The sequence below is a fragment of the Amphiprion ocellaris genome, chromosome 2, assembly GCF_022539595.1.
Source record: "Amphiprion ocellaris isolate individual 3 ecotype Okinawa chromosome 2, ASM2253959v1, whole genome shotgun sequence".
NCBI lineage: Eukaryota > Metazoa > Chordata > Actinopteri > Pomacentridae > Amphiprion > Amphiprion ocellaris.
The window spans coordinates 21,971,800-21,993,493 of record NC_072767.1 but is presented as its reverse complement, the minus strand read 5'-3'; the positions used below and the strand labels follow the sequence as shown (position 1 = coordinate 21,993,493).

At 40.8% G+C, this 21,694-nt stretch overlaps 1 protein-coding gene across 1 annotated transcript; it reads left to right on the top strand.

Annotated features, from left to right (window-relative positions):
- Positions 1-10,515: 10,515 nt before the first annotated feature.
- On the top strand, positions 10,516-21,325 carry nr2f6b (nuclear receptor subfamily 2, group F, member 6b). The gene is made up of 5 exons (XM_023287820.3): positions 10,516-12,436; positions 13,473-13,567; positions 16,529-16,863; positions 18,036-18,282; positions 19,119-21,325. Exons 1-5 carry the CDS (start codon positions 12,168-12,170, stop codon positions 19,391-19,393), a joined length of 1,221 nt encoding a protein of 406 aa, XP_023143588.1. The 5' UTR covers positions 10,516-12,167; the 3' UTR covers positions 19,394-21,325.
- The last annotated feature ends 369 nt before the right edge of the window (positions 21,326-21,694 follow it).

Sequence of the window (21,694 nt, the reverse complement as noted above, 5' to 3'; positions counted from 1 at the left end):
TTTCACTAATAAAACTGGTTCTGATAGAATAGAAGGCTGTAGCCATGACAGCACACAACATGCCAAATGTAGATATTGTTGCAAAGTAAATTCTAAAATGTGGATGCGTCACACACATTTTAAATCCAGCAGCACATAAAATTGATGCAGCTCCCACAGATTTAAGGTGGTTTTTAACAGCCAGGAATTTAAACAATATATTGTCACTTTGAAGTTGGCCTTTGGCCTTTTGGATCTAAAATGTTATCACTTCATCATTTTATCCTATAAGACATTTGAGGGAATATTTTTCATAAGTAGTGCATGAATTCTTGAGCTATCAACAAACGCATGTTTTGTGACTTTGCAGTGATCTCTGACCACCAAATTCTAATCAGTTAATGAATGTTTGAACCAAATTTTTAAAAATTACCCCAAGACATTTCTGAGGAATCGTTTTCACACAATTGATTTATGTCATATGTTCAGATACAGAACCTGAGAACAAACATAAATTAACACAATGAAAAGAGAGCTGCGGTGTGTGTAGACAAAGTCAAGCTACAAAAAATTTTAAATGTTAAATACATCCAGAACAACTAGACTGTTTATTTTATTTGGTTTAAATCCTAAAATTTAGGTTTTAACTCTGCCTTCTGTGAGCAACAGTCTTTCAGTTTAATGATTGACTCATTTTACACTTTCAGTACCATCAGCTGATTAATAGCAGGTCTACCTGTAGTCAGAGGTGTCCTCAGACCTGCCTCACTGAAAACCTCAAATAAGCCCCTTGTCTACTAACTGTCACTCATTCATATTTACATAAAAATAAAACAGTCTGGTATGAAATTTATTTTTCATTACAAATGACTTTCGTCAAATGGCCGTGCAATTTTTATAGACCTATAACTCACATTATTGTTAAATTTTCAGATTTCTTGCGGCATTTTCTGTCTTTATAATACAGTTTGGAAGTAGAAAGATGACAGTGAATTGCGGTGACAGTGAGGATGGAACCCTTGGTCCTCTGGGGCTCAACAACTTCTCAGAGGAATATGTTTGTTTATCCACTGGTGTCCAGTGACTGCAGCGTGGAGTGGAACTCAATTCACATTGAAGACACTTGAAACTTAAATGAAAAGGGTTAATTATTCATCTTTTATTCTTGTCACACAGCTGCGCAACAGCAGATATAGACAATTATGACTAAATAACCTTCAGTGCAGTGTATCTTGATCAGTTGGTTTACCCTGTGTATATGGATATAGCCTGTGTTTTATTTCCTTTTTCCAGAAAATTTAAAGCTTTTGTACACAACAAGCACTGGTAATAGGTTTAGGAATACCAGCCTGTTTTAGTAGCTACTGGAAATTACTAGACTTAAGGGTGCAGAATTTGTTAGAAATGGGCATTTTATTATCAATATATTAATATCTAGTTATTACTGAATTGTCCCTGGCAAAATGTTATAAATACACTACAATGGAACTACTTTCAATGCATTTGGTACACAAGCAAAGTTAACAGATCCCATTTTCCATTGTGAGTCCTGCCTCCTTAACCCACTATCGCTAATTGGATTGCCTTTGCCATTTGTAGCCAACGTGTGAGAGGCTGTAGGTATAAACTACAAAGCGACAAACTATTTGTGCATGTAGGTTAAATGGGGACACCATTCTTATTCTGACACGCCGCAAATCGAATCTTGTATTGTGTCAGTAGGTGACAGTGGATTTTACTTTTCAGTATGGATCCTGTGTTATTGTGGACAACAGTTCTGTTTTTCAGATGTCTTACCCCAGTGAACAATCAACCATAGCTGAGCATTTCCACCTTAAAGCTGCAGCTTCACTGTGATGATCTAAAAAACACAGATTCAGATTCCTGGAGTTTTGTCCCTAACAGATCTTAAAAAATCAGTCCTGTCAACTTGCAGAGTGGAACTTCCTGAATCATTATTCTTCTTTAGGATCAATTTCCAGTCAGACATATGTGACTGAACTGCTCCAGTGTTACAACCTACGATTGTGTGCTGTAGAGTAGTTTTACAATGTTTGAGCAGAATATTAGGTGAACTGGTGTGCTCAAGCTGCAGCAACTGGTGTAAATGGAGGCAGAGACTTTGAAGATCTGCAAACTATAAATGAATCAACAGTGTAGAGTCACATTTAGGCCATTTAGAGGCAGAAAGGGATTCTTTTTATGGGAAAAAAAAATCCTAAATACATAACTGACACACTGAGGGGAGTTTTAAAAGGTTTAATGAATAACAGCAGAGAGACTGTAAACATGAGTGTTGTTGTAAACTGACTGTCGCTTTATAAAGACTACATCACATAACATCCAGAGTTCACACCACTGATCAGTGACTGCTGTTAAGCAGACATGGAAGCTAACAGTGGAGTTAAATCTAAGCCACTGAAGGCAGAAAAGGATTCATTTCACAGAAAAAAGTCTTAATATTTAACTTTGATGCACAGAGACGACGATGAATTTCAGCCAAACAAAAAAATCCCATGAACATGTCACCATTATTGAATTATTTTGGATGCCAGAAACAGATCGAAGAGCAGAGCAGGCTGATGAGGAAACAGATGCATCTTCAGGGTTTAAGTGAGGTGATGAAGATGAAGCAGTAAATTACAGCAAGGCATCAGGATAAAAGGTAATCACTGGATATTCAGAAAACAAGCATTTCTACAAGGAAATCTGAAATTGGTCAGATGTAAAAGTGCAGAAGTTGTTTTGTTCCCTCCTTACAGTAATTTCCTCGTTCACCAAGGTTGCTGTGATGCTACTGATGTTGATATGTACCTACGTCCTTAACTAGATTACAGTAATAAGGTGTTTGGAGGGAAAAGATAGCAGGGGGCGTGGCCTTGATCTAATCCTGTTAAAGCATTTGAGTCGTCTTCACTGAGCTGATTAGGTTAATTTTCTGTCATCCTAAGCACCTTAGTTGACTTATGGGCAATGTCTGGCTGAGAGCAGAGGGCACAGTCAGGGACAGATTGGACACAGATTTACAAGAGATTGAAGTTGGAAGATTGGAACATGACCAAATTGTTATGGCTGCAGAGAGCGTTAGGTTAAAGCCACGTCTGAAAATGTCAGTTCTGGTAAATGGCACAAAGCAAAGAGGGTCAGCTTTGAAATAGTCTATCCCCTCACTACATATTGGCAACCTGTCAATGGTAATCATCTTACACCCAGGGCGAAACACTGAGCTAAATAGTTTTTAAGTAATGGCAGTTGGTATACAACAACCTCGTCAACCCCATCCATTAACAAACTGCCTGCATGTCTGCACAGCCACAACCTAAACCATCAGGTTTGTTTTAAAATCAAGCCGAGATCCCAACATTTCCCATGATACCATGTGTCATGTTGACTGACTGAGAGCTATGAAGGTCATGGATGTAATTATTTTGATGTATTGTTCATGACATTTCCATTATGACAAGACAACAAAGCAGTCCTGATCTCTGTGGCCTTATGTGCACATCAAAGCAGTGATACAAGAGAGGCCTCAAATCTTTAGACTGATGTGATGGCGCTGCCATAAATCAATTTTAGATTTGAATATTCAAAGCTCGACCTGGCAGTTCGGTGCCACACAGGACCGAAGGCCACAATCTGTTGAACTTTCAGTGACGTTGAAGTGTTAGGAAGGATGACTGGTGTTTACAGATCACTGTGGGTTGAAAGATATTTTGTGCTGAGTGGTCTGTATAATTTCTGTTCATTATGTACAAATAGAGACAAAAAAATGATTATACATTGCATTTTGGTCTATATAATAGATATCTGATAGCTGTGCAATTTTATATTCGCCTCTTAAAGGTGGAGTATACAACATTCACTGAGTCTCTCTTCACTGCTGCTGCCTGTACACTGTGTGGGTCCAATGCTTTGGTACATATGATCTGTAAATATGGAAACAGACACAGTGGCTTTGGCTGATCCCCACAATATTATTGCACTGCATCCTGTGCACATTCACGCTCATGCACAGAATACAGGGAAAGCACTGTAGCCTTCATTCTTGTCCTCCTGTCAACTACATCCCTCAATGTCGCTGCGTTTTGACGGTAAATCTAACACATGCTGTGTAACTATGCAAACTGGCTAAATTTTAACAGTCTTTCTCTAGAATTGCAGACTGTACCTTTAACACTCTCACCCTTTGACATTAAAAAAGACTAAAAGCTTGGGAGAATTTGGTTCATTGGAATCTTCTAGTGAAACTACTGTGAAGTCCAACTCAACAAGTATGTGCCTGGTTTAGACGACAGACAGAAAGAAGTGTGAAATTTGTAACTGTAATAATTAAAGAATAGCATGAGATTTGTGCTCTTTTTAACTTGCCAAGTGTTAGTACTAAAGGTTGCTATATTCTCACATCAGTGCATGAAGCTCAACGTATAATCAAGTAGAATTAGTGAGCTTGACATTACCCAGAGTTCAAAAATAGGCCCACCAGCACCACGTCAGCTCACTCAACATGTTGTATCTCGCTTGTTTACACCAAACACAACCAGACCTGTAATAACAATTGTCTATGATATTGCATGATTGCATGTGCTGCAACTTTTTCTTGGTGAACACCAGCCCGGCACAGTGTACACTTGGAGTTTCCAGGACTTTACACCTTTACATTGCTGTTTGGTGCACACAAACAATATACATGTGTTTCTCCCTGCTAAGCTAACTGCCTCACAGCGTCAAACATGGGCATGGTAACAATAATCTCATCGAACTCTCACCAAGGAGGCCACTAAGCATAAGCAACTAAGAAAAAACAAACAAGCTATAGAGCATACTATAATGGAAATGATGGTCTAGTTTTGAGGCGAAGGAAAGAGCAAGCAGAATCACTGTTAACATCAGGGTTCAAGTGGTTCAGTCAAACCAAAGCCAAGGCTTATTTTCCTACATGAGCTTTATCCAATAATGAATCTCGTCTTTACAGAGAACACATGGAGGGAAAAGCTCCACGGCTGCAACAGTAAACAGTTCAATTGACTCTTCAACTAACAATGGATTGATGCCTCGTTCACAGTGAGCACAAGATAGCTGATTTGAAAGACAACAAAACGCACCAAATGGGAAGTTTCCCACCACCTCCAGCAGGTCCTGGGCGGAGAGGAGGGCAAATATTGATTGCACACCGTGTGCTGCTCTGGAGTCACCCCAGCAGATGTTTTTCTTTGGCAGGTTCTACTGCCCTGTTTATTTTAAATTGCTCCGTCATTCACTCGAGGTCAAAGGCCTGAGGAGGAACAGAGTGGTGACAGAGAGAGAGAGGGAAGGAGGGAGGGAGGGAGGGAGGAAGAGAAGATGATTTTTCCTCTGGCCTCTGGGCCAAAGGGCAGTGGGGCTAATGAAGAAGGAGCAGGGAGTCATGTGTTCATGCATCGTTCACCCAGAGTTACTCTTCAGAGTTAAAGTTTAACCCCAGTTTGCAAATTCCTCTGCACAATTAACTAATGCAGTTCACACACTTCCAGTCTAATACTCACATCTACATCTATAGACAGCCGTCTCAAACTGGGGTCAAAGTCAAATTCCCCTTCATTTTTTGTTTTTTTGCTATTATTGGTTAGAATTTTAAAAACACATTCTGCTAAAAGTGAGCTTGTGCAGCAGTTCAAGTTCAGCGAGGGAGCATGAATTATTTCTGTATTTAAATCATCAGCGGATACACTGATACAAGCCTCTTCTGTTCAGGTGAAGAGAGAAATGTGAACCTTTGATAACAGGTGATTATAGTTCAGCAGGTCCTACGGTCGACAGAGCTCCAACTGGTTCAACTTGAATGTGCATGTCTGCTAAAAATCCCTATGTAAATATAGGTATTGCAAATTTTGCACTTTCAGTTCCTTGATGACCAAAATACTCATAAGCTCATGTGTAGAATAGTCTGCTGACCCCAGTGGGTGCACAGATGGGTGACTCTTAATGCACTCTACTACTAGTACTAGTTCACTGATAGAAATAAATAAACAAAAATCACTTTTTAAATGAAAAAAAATCCACAAAGCTGAAGATAAACCCCTTTAACAGGAAAGACGTTGGATGTTGCTAGCCTTTTACTGTGCTCTTACAGGGTTTGTAATCCATTTCTGATGCACACTAAATGCACATCAGCACTCAGTTAGTCAGTGTAGCAGCACAGCCTCCACGATATGTGATGTAAATGTCACATACCGCAGCTCCGGTGAAGCACTGGAAACTAAATGTTGCTGCAGGGAGGGACTTTAAAGGAAACTTCGGGTGAATCCGAGGTGTGTGTTCACGTCCTGTGTGTTGTGGTGTTCAGGTGAGCAGACCGAAGGTTAGTCTGCTTCACTCCAGTGACTCCTCGCTGTGTCAAGAATGCACAGACTTCACCACAGTCGACTTCACGCTGAGAGCAGCTGCATTCCTGACCTGCAGTTCAGAGAGCAAACACACACACACGCACACACACACACACACACACACACCTCCGCTAACTCCCAGATCTGTCAGGCTCATGCACTGTGACGCACATGTACGGCCACTCCAGCTCTGACAGTACAAACTAAAAAAAAAAAAAACCCTGAAAAAGCAACAGATGACGACAGAAAGGTCAATGATATAATCTGCTCTTCATCCACACCACACCGCATTTAATCCAAACTGATAAACAGCTACTATCACAGCTATTGAGAATCATTTATTTGTTTTTGTTTTTTTTCTTGGGAACTTATTTTACTACACTGTTCAGGGACACAATATCGTCTATCTTTACCTTTTTAAGCACAGCATGAGATGCAACAACCAGTAGTGGAATGTAACTAAGTACTTTTAGTCAAGTAATTTACTCAAGTACAAATTCAGGCTGCTTGCACCTGAGTTCTTCCATTTTGTGCAGCTTTGTACTTCTACCTTATTACATCTCAGAGGCAAATTTTATGTTTTGTACTCCACTACATTCATCTGACAGTGTAGATTATTCATACCCTTCATGTCCATGGAAAACCATGCATCTTCAAATTTGGTGATTTTCAATGTAAACTGAAAGACAAAGTGCTCCTTATTATCCTACTTCTCAAAATAACTATTAAACTGTCAAACTATTAACTGTTTTAGGAAACCTTCACAAAGCTGAGAACAGGGCTGTTTGTCTGAGCTCATGAAGACTTTTTTGATTCTTCACAGGAGACAGACACTACAAACATGTGATGATCTTGTAGAATATGATGCACGACTATAGATTTATCTAACCAACAGTAAATCAATCAGTTTTAAAAAGCTCAAGCTTAAACATATCATCAATAGTCATCTAAAATCCTCACATATAATAGTAAAGCACCAACAGGGACCATTTTCCTGCATAATCGCTGTTTTTACTTTTCATACTTTAAGTACATTTTGCTAATAATACCTTCATGCTGTTATGTAAGTAAGGTTTTGAATGCAGGAGTATTTTAACAGTGTGGTATTAGTATTTGTATTTAAGTAAAGGATCTCAATACTTCTTCCATCACTGACAACAAGAAGGCAAACTTTACTTGTCATTGAATCAGCTCAGTCTTTGCCCAAAAGCAGTTCACTTTCAGACATGTAACTGATCTAATTATTGAATGTTCCCCTTTCTTGGACATTTTAACATTCTCAGAAGTTCTTTCCTCAAGATAGTATTCACTGTTCTCATTCTCCAAACATTGATTGAGAGCTAAAACTACAGAGAAACTACATTAAAGTTAAGTTGTGCACTTTAAATATTCTCTACATCCACATCTATATAACGACGGCGGAGTGCAGGTCCAACCTCTGCTGACACACACTGAGGCTTAAAGGAAAAGCACTAATTCAACTAACAGCAGCTTAGCGTGGTCGCTGATAACCTCTTAACCAAACAAAAGGTCTATCCATGCAGAATGAGTCTCGCTGTGACGGATGTAGGTTAAAGTTACCAAATGCTCACATTTACAAGGCTGAAAAACAGAAATCTTCTGGTCTCCTGCCAACAATTCTATCAATCTATCTTTATCTTTGCTCCTCTGGCATTTAGTAAATCCTCCTAGAGACAACGTGTTCTTTTGAAGACAACATGTTTTGTCATTCAAGGGGAATTCCTGTAAGCCCATGAGATGAGCAAACACTTTTTGGTGAACAGAGGTTCTTTAAACCAGGCGGGTTAGGGAGCAGCAGTGAATACTTTACTCTGTGAAAGGTTTTTCTGCATTTGGAGGCTGTTATTGGAAACCTTGGTTGGAGGCTCTGGTTGTTTATTTTGTCCTCCCCTTTTCGTGGAGACCTTCACATGACAATGCTGTTGGTGCGGCAGAGAAAGCAGGCCAGGAATTCCACAGGAGCTCTGCCCACTGCCAAGACGATGGATGGATGGATGAGTCATGCAGTGAATTATACTTAGATTTCAGTCGCAGTATGTCCACATTACAGTGCTTTTGCTTGCATCATGAACCACTTACAGTCTCAGATAGTGAGAATATCCTCTATTTTAACATGTGAAAATGGATGTTTTCATCAGTGTCTGGAAGAACATCTAATAAAAAGTCGAGGGACTGTTAATTATTCATTTATTTTCCGGGAATCTCCACTTGTGGCAACAAAATCTTTTTGAAACTTTTTGTTGCAACTAAAAGCACACAGTTTACATTAGCAAAAGATTGTAGATTTGCTTAAACACCGATAAAGTCACTTTGAAAAGTGACTGATAATAAGGGCATGTTATCTTTATTAACATTTCATTAATCCCATGAATGGAAACACATGCTTGAATCAGGATGCAGACCCAAATCTTTTCGAAGTATTGTGACTTTTATCCCCACATCCACAGTCCAGGTAACAACTGTGATTTAAGTAAAGAAAACAAATTAGTATAGAAATATATGTGCTTGGAGCTTTAAGTCTAAGGACATAACACTGATGTTGTCATTTAGTCTGGACTTGAAGATGCTGATTTTCTTCTATACAAATGTTCAACAGACATAAAGTCTGAAAGCGGATTATTCTTCCAAATGCTGGGTTGCATTTAATGCAAGAAATATTTACATCCCATGCAAAAATCTCAACATGCTAATTTACTTCCTGCATTGGCACTGAACATCAGTACCAAAGTCCTTCTAGGCAAGTCCCGCCACTTGGCAGCCATCTTTATAAGGCCCCTGGGCAGCTATTTTGGGCTAACGAGACCAGGCGTTTATGTAAATGAGTGAGAAAAGCGCTCTAACCGCAATTTAAACAGTCACCAGGACAAAAAAAAAAAAAAAAAACTCCCAGCACTTACAGCTTCTCCACGCAACAGTCAGATCTGATAAAAACGTTTGAAAGTTTAGCGACTTTGCCTCAAAATAGTGTTTAAAAAGTGTTTTTCCAGAACAGGTTATACTTCTGTACACATGTGACATTGCAGTTGGGTCAGCGCATCTAAATGATTGCCTGGATCTGTCCCTGTTCTGCTGTTTTCAAGGAGGGATGATGAATGTGTAATACAGCCTCCACACATAACTCAGGTCCTGGTTGAACCACACTGGCACCGGTTTGGTACAGAATTTAATTTCAGATTCTCTGATTACTTTTAAATTCCTACACGATCTGGCGCAACACTTCATCTTAGAACTTTCAGAACCTTTGAGACCCATCAGATCAGAGAATCAATTACTGTTCAGTCACATGATCCAGGCTTGAAACAAAGGTGGACCATTCTTTTACTGTTTTAACCCCAAAGGTCAGGCAGCTTAGTCAGGCAGTCAGTTTGACAACATTTGATTATGTTTGTAATGTTTTTTTATTGCTCTCTTTAATGTTCCACTGTTTTTACTAGTGTTTTATTATTGTTGTAACATTTTGTGAAGCACCTTGTAACTCCAGTTTTGAAAGGCGCTGTAGAAATAAAGTTTATTATTTCTATTCAAGACTTGTAAAGCGGTGAGTGTGTCATTTTTAAGGTTTCTGTTGATACGAGGGATATATCATACGGAGAAATATCATTCCCAGCCTCCTTTCTTGAATCTCTCTCTTGCAAGCCTAATAACTTTATGGACAGGCAATCCTAAATAGCCCCTCTGAAAATGTGCATACAGAAACATAAGCAGAGCCAGTGGATGTGTGGCATCCCTCCCACAGACCTGTGAGTGTGTGCAGCAGGTGTGAAAAGCAGCCGGTGACATATCATGTAACCTTTTGACAAGTTGCTCAACAACAACAACAGGCGCTCCCTGTTATTATTGGGTCAACAAAGTCGGAGGAAGTCTTTGGGATTAGAGCGGAGTGGAGAACATGAGTGTGAGTGCCATGCGCTCGCTGTGTGTCGACTCCCCCCCTCTGCCTCTTTGTCTTACGGCAGTGTAGAGGTTAACTCCCCCCTTTGCTCCCAGGCTGGCCCGGGGTCAGGGGGAAACAGGCAGCCAGTCAGGCAGCCAGGCATTCTTTCTGTGTGCATGTGAGCGTCAGTGTGCGGCTGCAGCCCACTCTGTGCTCTTTGACTCCACCGGCCTTATAAGGCATCCAGCGCCATGGCAACAGCAGGGCTTGAATAGCAGTGTCAAATCCCTCAGCACACAGACACACGCTCACTCTCCCTAAAGGAGGGAGTGAAGCTCAGACACAGAGAGGGGATTGAGAGAGAGGAGGCTATCTCTGGGCTGCTCTCTACGGCAGCGTCTGGCTTTCACTGAAAGGTCTGTGACCGTGTTTTTCCTGTGCTTGTTTGCCTAATTTATTCCTGCCGGGGCCGGCAAAAAGAAAGAAAGGCGGAAAGGGGAAAAAAAAAAGGACGGGCAGAATAAAAAAGAGTGCAACAGTACACCGTGACTCGCTGACAGGGAATGCAGAGAGGTTCTGGCCTCTGGTTGTTACTGCTGGATGGACAAGCACTGACAAAACAAGAAAAAAGAAGACGGAGAGACACCACTTTGGGAAGCTTTCAGAGAGGAGAAGCAACTGTGACTAAGGAGGTTTCTCAAGTCTGCTTTTGTTTTGGCTTGTTGCTTTTTCTGTGACATTTGATCCTCTGACACCACTGACTTTGAAAGACTTGGAGGAGCCACAAGAAAACATAATTTCACCACAGAAGACAGAACAGGAGGACTTCTGTGATGGACCACTGAGAAATTATTCTGGGAGTGAAAGAGCGTATTGTCTTTTTCTTTACTCTCCTTGTTTTAATATCAAGCGTGGAATCTGCATACTGGATATTTTTGGTTATCTACAGCAGTACAAAGGTGTTACTGAGACAAAATACTTGTGTATAAAAGCTGAAGCGGCCAACTCTTCTCAGAACTCAGAGGAAAGGAGCAGATCTAACACCCCAAACTGCACAGATTCCTTTTCCTTAGGCTCCAACATTTCCAAGGCATAATACTACCTTATTTTTCCTCTTCATCACTATCACCTCTGCTTTTATAACAGCCTCGACAAGTCAAGAGTGAGTCTAGACTAGAACTGCCTCAGATCAGCAGATAACACCTCAGCACAGCAAGAACTGGTTGGACTAGTTTATAAGTTGGAGGAGAGGGCAGGGCAGTTTAACCCTGCCTGAAGGAGAGCCGTGCTTTATTTTCCTCCCTCCTACTTGTCCTTCTGGGAGAAAGTCGTGCGTGAGAGAGGCGCAGAGCGTCTTTTTCATTTCAAGAGCGACTCTGTTTTGTGCCTGGCTCACTATGCTTAGGGATAGGTGAGGCGGCTTTTTTTTCTTTCAGGGGGGAAGAAATAGAAAGAAAGTGAGAGGGAGGGAGAAAGAGAGAGGGAGTCTAAGTGTAATTTATTGTTTCCTGTGAAAAGAGCAAGGCTGCACCCTTTTCTCCTGCCTGAACTCTGAACCACTCAATGTGCGTCTGAAGTTTTTCTCAGACCTCGGGAGCCATTGATCAGAGGTCAGGGCAGAAAACAGAAGGGTGAAAACAAGAACAGAGAGACCAGAGGGATTAAAGAAGTGAGGGAACACAGCAGTGGAAAGACATCCAGGTCCGCCTAACCAGACGGCAAAGGGGAGAAAGGTCAACACAGGGGGAGTCCGGACAGAATCTCTCTCAATTTATAGATATTTTTGGATAAAACCTGCCTTGAATAACAAACCTGGAATCGCTGTCTTTGAGTGTGGAGTCAGTGTTTTAGACTTTGAGGATAGTTGGAAGCCGGTGGGACAGGGCGGGTCTGTGTATGATCCACTCTCAGGACTGTGTGTCTCAGAGAATATGGCCATGGTGAGTGGGGGATGGGGCAACCCCAACGGGGACACTAACGGACTGGGGGAGAAGGCTTACCTGAGGAGGGAGGAGGAGGACGGATCGCCGCAGGCCGGGAGCAGCGATGTGGACGTTGGGGACGAGGACAAGGCCTGTGTGGTGGACTGTGTGGTGTGTGGCGACAAGTCCAGCGGGAAACACTACGGCGTGTTCACCTGCGAAGGCTGCAAGAGCTTCTTCAAGAGGAGCATCAGAAGGAACCTGAGCTACTCCTGCAGGTAGGAGCTGCTGGAAGAGGCCAGAACAATGTTTTGGTTGGACTTAACTTTCTTTTTCTTAACACAACACATGTAATGAACAGTTTATAACACATCATATTGTAGTCAAATGCAAATAAGTGTAGATTAATATGTAAATCAGCAGCTGCAACTCCTCTAAGTGGAGGCATGATGGGAATATAGTGAAACACATTTATAACAATGTAAAATATGCCTGTAAATCAAAAGTTATAACCACCAACATTTGAAAATGTCCCTAAATCTGGACACAACTGCATCATATTGCATTTTAAATCATCAATTGAATGTTTATATATGGCAAATAGATGTTAAACATGGAGGGCTTAAAGTCGAGGCGGCTTGCTCCTTTATAAGCCGTTATGTACACATTCACATTGATAAAGGACGCAGCAGATTGGTCCATTTCTCACTCCAGAATGTTATGTTCCAACCTTGGCTACATCTCACAAACAGCCCTCAGACAAAAAAGAGAAAAAAAAGGCACAGAAATGAAAGCCCTGAAGGTCAGTCATGTGAGGATGGATTGCCTCAGAAGGTCAACATTCCCATTATTCTTCACCACAGAACATAATGTTGCAACTCAGTCCTCTGCTCTTATTAAGACCTCTCACAGCTACTGAATGTAATTATTTCTTCCCCCGTAATAATGCATTAAGTCTGAATGGAAGATGGCTTTTAAGTCGGTTTTCCACATCCACGGCTCTAAAAAAGAGCTCACTGTGAAATGCTGGCAGACCTCAACCTGCTGTAAAAGGCAACACAAGGGCGTGCAGGGCTGATGATTTACAAAGGTCACAGCCTCGATAGCTTTCCAGCCACGCCAGCTCACACAGTTCACTCATCATAGGGGTCAGTGAAAGGGGGGGAGACAGGGGGAGACGGGCATATAAATGCAAATTTCATTTTCCTACTGGAAAGTTATTGAAGCTCAGCCTGCAATTTCCTGGTCATTATCATGAATATGCATCCTACATGGTTTTGACTCACTGCCTTAAATGTTTTGTGTTTTGTGCAGATCAAATCGAGAATGCCAAATCGACCAGCATCACCGCAACCAGTGCCAATACTGTCGTCTGAAGAAATGTTTCCGTGTTGGGATGCGGAAAGAAGGTACCAAAGCTGTTCGTCCTCATACACAGCAGACAAAAGGGGCTTTTCTTTTTTTTAGCAGACAAGGGGTTCAACTCTACGAGCTACTTTCAAAGATCAAATATTTGTGTGAAGTTACTATTGTGGTGTTCTTCCAATTAAAGCTGCACTAAATAATGTTTTAATATGAAAGTGATCAGTAATCACAGATCATTTTCCCTCCAGTTAGTGTGGAACAGTTTAACACCTTTCAACTCATTGTTTTGGTCTGAAATGTAGTATTATGGTTCACTTTCACCGCTCTCGTTTCTTGACACAGTATTCAGCTGTTTTCATCAAAAGGTCCTGATAAATCCACCCCCGTGCCACTGGACATGGCAGAACATTGAGCAGCTAAAAATCTATTTCATACAGAAGCTGGCAGAGAACAAAAAAAGTGAATACGTTGGCCATTAAATGCAGGTTTTGTAAATTATCAAGTACAAATAAGTTTGTTAAATCAGCTTAAAGGACTCTGAATGCTGCATTTTCAACCTGTTGCAGAAATCTTCCAAATAAAACGAATGCAGGTTTAAGTTAAAGTAGAAATAATACGAGGTAAAATCATTTATTTAAAAGTATAAAAAGCAAAAATGTGGTTATGGTTTTAACGTGAGAGTAACTTCAATAACAACAACATCAACAGATCATTGTTATTATTACTGCATTAACATATAAGAAGCATATTAATGCTGTAGCTGACTGAGGATGATGTAATTTTAACAATTTCATACTTCTGATTAGTTCCAATATGAATAATGAACAATATTTTGAAATACTTACATAATGAGAAAAAACCAGTCACTGCAAACGTACATGTAGTACGTCACTTAAAGTTAAAGTATCTTAGAAGTATTCTTCTCCACTGAACTTCTGTAAATGTTCTCAATTACTTTCCACCACTTAGATTTAAAACAATTACATCCCTTTCTTTACCTACCCACAAACACACTGACTCATGCAGCCTGAAGAGACAAACTTAATCCATAAATACCACAAATGGGTATCTCACAGAATGTGCCTACTTCAAGAGAAACAACCACTGACATTTGCCAGCGATCCAAACCCAATATTTATATTGTCAACCAAAGCGTGTTTTCACTCTGCTGCTCGACTCCCTGCAGCTGCTGAGCTTCACGGCAGCTGAAGGCAAACATGTCGGATTTTCATAACAGGAAAACACAGCAGCAAGTTGACCCCCAACCCGCCCATGTGCTGCAAAACACTTTGGCTACAATACTACATAACAAATTCATAACGGTTCATTTTTAAATTTCAGATCAGGAGTTTAGAGAGAGGATTTCAGCGACTGTAACTGGAATGTAACATCACAAAGTATTTCAGCACTGAGTTGCTGTCACACTGACCGACGTCAGTGGTAGCTGTGTTTTAGTGCAATTTAACTCCACTTGTATTTCAGTTTGTTACTGGACACCAGGCACTCTGCCATACATAGTGTGCAGTGGAGTGACGGCATGCCAGCGTTACGTGGGGCCTGGTTATTAATGAACCATGCTGACTGTGACGCAGGTTGCACTGTTTCCACATTACCTGGAAATGTCTGTTTCACCTTTAGCACAGTCGTGGAAGCAGCAGCTCAGACTGCTATAGGGGAGACTTTAGCACCACAACTAAATATTATTCACTGTAATTTAAAACAGAAGCTGGGTAAATGCAGGGCAGCTGCGGGTTAACCTGGGGAAGCCATTCATATTGGGTTTCTGGCATTAGATTTACGATCTGAGGACTACAGTGACGTAAAGTAGTCACACTACTGAATCTTCATGACAGTGTTATGTAATATTTCTAACTGATGACAGGAGTGTAGTCTGATTTTTTAAGGAGAGCAGGCTCTTATCTCTCCAGTTTGATCTACTCAGTTGCATTAACGGCTTTATATTTAGTGGTTCTATTTTTGAAACTGGACATTGAGTGCATTTTTACAATATTTGTCATTTGTACAGAATTTCGGAGATGTTGTGAGGATGTCATTGCTGATTTTTCTATATCAAGATGAGATAAAATAAGATAAACTTTGATCCCACCATGGGGAAATTTACATGTTACAGCAAATGGATACAGATAAGGCATGAAAGAAGCAGGAGAATAATTACAAAAAGTACAGTAAGGCTAAAAAATATATATATATATAAATCAAGAGAAGATGTCAAAGAAAATATTAATAGTGCTGGGGATGGTCAGTTGCTTCGATCAAAGACTGACAGCCACAGAGAGAATGAAACGACACAATTACTGAGAACTTCAACAAGATACAGCAGGTTTAGAGATTTTTCCAATGGGGAGGTGATGACTTTGTCAAACACGGTGAAGGTTAAAAAGGTGCTACATGTGTGCAGATTATTTCGACAACTAACATATGATTATGGTAGAGAGCTTAAGGCCCAACAGTTAACTCATTCAGATGGCATTGCTAATGTTCATAATATGCAATGATTAATATTCAAATGTAAGATACAAAAAACCTACAGGGATTTTACATGCAAACTACATGCTTTCCTTTCCTTTCTTTTCATCATGACATTGTATAATTTAATGAGTCAAACTGATCTTTACACTTATTGCTGTAGTTGTGTTGCTTTTCATGTGTTTGAACAAAACACTTGATACACTTGAAACATCTTGTTTTAAGTCGCTTCAATCACATCCAACATGGTCCTCTAACTCTTTGGGTTTGATTGTTACAAAAGATGAAATTGTGAATTTGATTAAGTACATTTTTGAACCAAGTCATTTAATGGGTGGATACTGTCAAAAGTCAGCAAAAAAAAAAGAGTTCAAAATCTTTTGTAGCTCACGGTAAAGCAACACTCGCTGTTGAACCTGTCCATATATCCTGTATCTGTGGATTTCTCTTTTGAGTGAAGCAACAGTGCAGGAGTTTTTCAGTCACAGCATTTGTACCCTCCTGCTGTCTCTCTGCAGCTGTCCAGCGAGGTCGCATCCCTCCATCTCACTCAGGTATCAGCCCAAACTCTCTGGCAGCAGGAGTTGGAGGTGCAGGTCCAGGACACATCGGGGCGGACTACTTTAACGGGCAGCCGGTGTCAGAGCTCATCTCCCAGCTCCTCCGGGCCGAGCCGTACCCCAGCAGCCGCTACGGGACCCCGTACAGCCAGGCACAGATGCAGGCATCTGCCAGCGGAGCCTCCGTCATGGGCATCGACAGCATCTGTGAGCTGGCTGCCCGACTCCTCTTCAGCACCATCGAGTGGGTCAGAAACATCCCATATTTCCCAGAGCTCCCAGTCTCAGAGCAGGTCAGTGCAGAAATATCTGGTGACTTCTATGTATTTATTTATTGTGTATTCAATCTCAAGTGCCTAAATATTACAACAACATTGTTCCTGTACAAGTTATAACTATAAGCTCATTGTGTATTCACCAGTGGAGACCACCATAGATTCATCTATTTGCCAAAATTAAAACATTACCTCCTTTGCCTTCATTATCATTTAATTATTTTGAGTTTAAGTGCATGTATGAGACATAACTAAAGTCCATTATCCATCCATCCATTATCTATACACCGCTTAATCCTCACTAGGGTCGCGGGGGGGTGCTGGAGTCTATCCCAGCTGACTCGGGTGAAGGCAGGGGACACCCTAGACAGGTCGCCAGTCTGTCGCAGGGCCATATACAAAGACAAACAAGCACTCACACATTCACACCTACGGGCAATTTAGAGTAATCAATCAACCTCAGCATATTTTTGGACCGTGGGAGGAAGCCGGAGTACCCGGAGAGAACCCACGCATGCACAGGGAGAACATGCAAACTCCATGCAGAAAGATCCCGGGAAAGCCGGGACGCGAACCAGGGATCTTCTCGCTGCAAGGCGAAAGTGCTAACCACTACGCCACTGTGCAGCCCCATAACTAAAGTCAAACCCCTAAAATTAGATGTATATAAAAATTTGCTCACTTCAGTCAGTGCTATTCCCTCATTTTCACTTGCAACACCTTAAAATTAAGCAGTAACTATGCAGGAAGTGACTGTGATGTGGGCTTGAGCTGAGAAAATTTCAATTAAAAAGTGATTTTTCTAGTATAAGATTCGTAGACCCCTGACGAGATGAAATTGTCCTCTATCTATCTCCAAGACACAAAAACCGAGGTTTAGAAAAAAAATTCTTTCTAAATCTCTAATAGGTCTTTCTCCCAGCAGACATTTTGACATGTCCCAGCAGGAAAAGCAAAGGTGAAAATATTAACGTTAATCATGACTGCATTTGAATTACCTTCTTCAGTTTCAGGGTCCTGGTAGCCGACTGTGCACTCTGGATTACTGTCACACTCTCATGCCTGGGACAAATGAATAAAACATTTCAAATCTCATTAGTAACTCGTGTGCTTTAACTACCATGGCAACGCTGAAAGGTCTACATATACTCACTGCTGGAGGTGACTCTTTCTAAACGTCCATCCCGCAGGTGGCGCTGCTGAGGCTGAGCTGGAGCGAGCTGTTCATCCTGAATGCAGCTCAGTCTGCTCTGCCTCTGCACATGGCTCCTCTGCTGGCAGCGGCTGGCTTCCACTCGTCTCCCATGTCTGCAGAACGCGTGGTGTCCTTCATGGACCAGGTCAGGGTTTTCCAGGACCAGGTGGACAAGCTGAACAGGCTGCAGGTGGACTCCGCTGAGTACAGCTGCCTCAAAGCCATTGCACTCTTTTCGCCTGGTAAGTTCGGCAGAATTTCACAAGGTTATCCAACTGTTAAGTTACTGTAACTGGATATCTTTACTGTAAACTGACCTCAAGCTTCTTTTTAGAAAACCCAAACAAAGCTATCTGTCTGAGGTATCAGACAAGGTTCCAGTTTCTCAGATATTAAATCCTTACTTGCTCCAAGGATTCTGTGATCTGGAGTTTGACCTCCGACCTCACTGAACAGGAACAAACAAGAAGGAATTACTTTTGAGGCAATAGTTTGACGTATGAATCTTGCTAAGAATTAGGTGAGAAGAGCAACCACACTTTCATGAATATCTATTAAATATAAAACCATAGCAAGAAGATAGATAGCTTAGTTTTACATAAATACTGGAAAAAGTTTGCTGGGCTGTGTTCAGAGCTAACAAAACCACCTTCCAGCACTTCTAAATCTGCTACAGCTCAATAATGTTCAATAGTTCCACTTGTTTGAGCTGTTGTGTAAAAGCTAAAGAGAAAGAATGAGAAGATCACATGGATTATGAGGTTATGGGTCTATTTCTTAGCTTAGCTGGTAGGTGGCTTTTGTCACCTTTGGACAGAGCCAGGCTTGCTGTTTCTCCTTATTTCAGGTCTTTTTGCTAAGATAAGCTAACTACTTGGTGGCTGTTGCTTCATATTTATCAGGCAGATATGGGAGTGGTATCAATCTACTCTCAGCAAGAAAGCAAATAAAAATATTTTTACCAAAATGTCAATTAATTTCTTAAAGAAACTAAACATTTCAGCTAAATTCACATAAGAGAGGCCACAAATTTAAAAGAGAAAATTCAAAAATCACCCTGTAATTCTTTGTATTGCAGATGCATGTGGTCTAACAGACCCGGCCCATGTAGAGTCCCTGCAGGAGAAGGCCCAGGTTGCCCTGACGGAGTATGAAAGGTTGCAGTACCCCAACCAGCCTCAGCGCTTTGGCCGCTTACTGCTGCGTCTCCCTGCTCTGCGCGCCGTGCCGGCCAACCTCATCTCCCAGCTCTTCTTCATGAGGCTGGTGGGCAAGACGCCCATCGAGACGCTGATCCGAGACATGCAGCTATCAGGGAGCTCCATCAGCTGGCCGTACGCCCCGGGACAGTAAACCCTGCTGGGCTCCAGAGTGAGACGGACTGAGACCAGACTGGGAGGAATCAGAGCTCACAAAGATTTCATACAAGTGCAAACTGAATGTTCTCAGTATAAACTGGGTCCTGTTTTTTCCCCACATTAGCTCTGTAAAGTCTGGTTGATATAACACCAAAGCTGCTTTCAGGGAAACACAATGTATGATTGTCTTTATAAAAATGTTTGCAGCACTTGTTAGTTTGGTTCTTACCTCCATCAGGTCTCTCTTTGTCTCATTCTGGGTGAACGGGGCTTTCATTAAAAAGCAGACTGACATTAGGCTTTGTGCCTCTACTACCTCCTCCCATATCACCCCTAATGTGACTCAATTTGAACCCAGGCTCTGTGTGTTCTCACTGCTCTGTTGTTTAGTCAGAATGAAGCCATAGCAGTGCCACTTTTACTGGAAGAGCTTTATATTGTCACAGCTTGGATATTTTGTGTAGATCATACCTAAGGTGTGTAATGTTTTGTCTGTCATGAACCCAGGACTGGACTGAATTTACAGACTTTGTTACCAAATGTATTTGTGAAGACTGCAACATATCGCAAAACAAGGAAGAGCGTGAGCGCGGTATGTTCTATTCTGTGGTGTGTGTGTGTGGTCAAGACATATTTAAGAGAATGGTTTTAAACTTGGGAAATATGTTCATTTTTTCTTTTTTGCAGAGATAAATGAGAAGCCTAACACCACTTTCAGGCATAATATAAAGGCAAGACAGTGGTATCAATCTTCTCATATAGCTCTCAGCAAGAATTCGAAAAAGCGTATTTCCCAAAATGTGGAACTGATTCTTTACTGTAGGATAATCTAGATCATTGCAGAAATTGCCACCATGCAGCAATTAAGCTAATGTAATCAAACACACCCTGGCTCCTTAGACAGTCACACTCCTGTCTAACATTATTACCTCATGTTTTATACATTAAAGACACAGACTATATAGTTAACTATTCATGTGCAAAAGAGAAATGTAAAGGGATCAAGACACCATTATCACTGAAACCAAACAGATGTATTCCCCAACTGTGCTCCAGATTTAAGCCAAAATATATTTAAAAATGTATAGTTTTGTGGAAGAGGAAACCAAATGTAACAGAAAGCTACACTGAGTAACATGTTAAATTAATCTCTGCAAACTAGATACCGTTTCCTTCGCTTTGGTAAAGGTAGATGTAGTTCATTTTGACTTCTTTCCCATTTTTAACCCCCCTTGCAGATATTTTTAGGCAAGGTACTCCGATATTGATGTGCAGAGGTTGAGGTGTTTGTTGGTACTCAGATAAAAGCGTACTTCGTGGTTCATGAGTGTTTGTGCCATGAACTGCAGCTCAGTGTGACAAATGTTTGTCTTGCCAAATGAATTGACTGCCACAATAAGACTTGGCGGTGATAAACATGCTTTTGGGGGCAGAGTGATATGAATTTTTGTATTAAATGTTATCATATCATAAAAAAGGCAAAAAATGCCCATGATCCCAGATGCTGTCAAAAAACTTCATGACTTTGTGTTTTTTGTTGGAATATAAACTGTAGTGATTTGACTGTGTAGCTTTACGTTTAAAAGAATCATGTTTCTATGATGAAGCCAAAACTAAAAGAAAAAACAAAAAACAATGCTAAAGAAGTTTGTATTGCTGATTCATTTTTGCGAAAATTATACAAATTCTTTTTGTGGGTGGCATTTTGTTTCAAACACATTGGATGTTGGCCACATAAAAGAAGACATCAGCATGAACTCTCAGAAACTGTGTGAGAGGACTTTTTTCTCTTTTTGGAAAATTTCCAGATTAAACGATGAATAAAAAGAGAGATCATTAATGACAATAATTGTTAGTTCTAGCCTTATTATTGATACTGAAGGCCACACTGACTATAAATACATTTGCATTAAACTTGAAAAACAGAGTGAGTTGCTTTGCTACTTGGCTACAGTCATTAAAGCCTCTGATTTCTTTTATTCCATTAACCGCTTCACACTAGTTACTGACACTAACAGAGAAAACTGGATTATTCACAGCATTCCTGTTTTTCTAAAATGGCACAAGAGGCTCCGTTGATTATATTTATCAGGTCTTAAACTGACATACAAGAGCAGAAACCGGTGATGAACGGTTTCAGCATTTCTAGAATATTCAGTCAAAATGGTTGCGTTCACATTTCAATATACATGTACTAAAATTTCTATTGATAGTTGATTCAAAGTTTTATATTCATATACACTGTTGCACAAAGGAAATAGGGGTTGTACTCACCTCTATTTCAACCTTCCCCCTC

What these genes read in the sequence shown, in the direction of transcription:
- nr2f6b (XM_023287820.3), top strand. Translation starts at nt 12,168, where the DNA reads ATGGCCATGGTGAGTGGGGGATGGGGCAACCCCAACGGGGACACTAAC. An exon ending in TGTTGGGATGCGGAAAGAAG is followed by an intron (nt 13,568 to 16,528) that starts GTACCAAAGCTG and finishes GTCTCTCTGCAG; the next exon opens with CTGTCCAGCGAGGTCGCATC. An exon ending in CATTGCACTCTTTTCGCCTG is followed by an intron (nt 18,283 to 19,118) that starts GTAAGTTCGGCA and finishes TTTGTATTGCAG; the next exon opens with ATGCATGTGGTCTAACAGAC.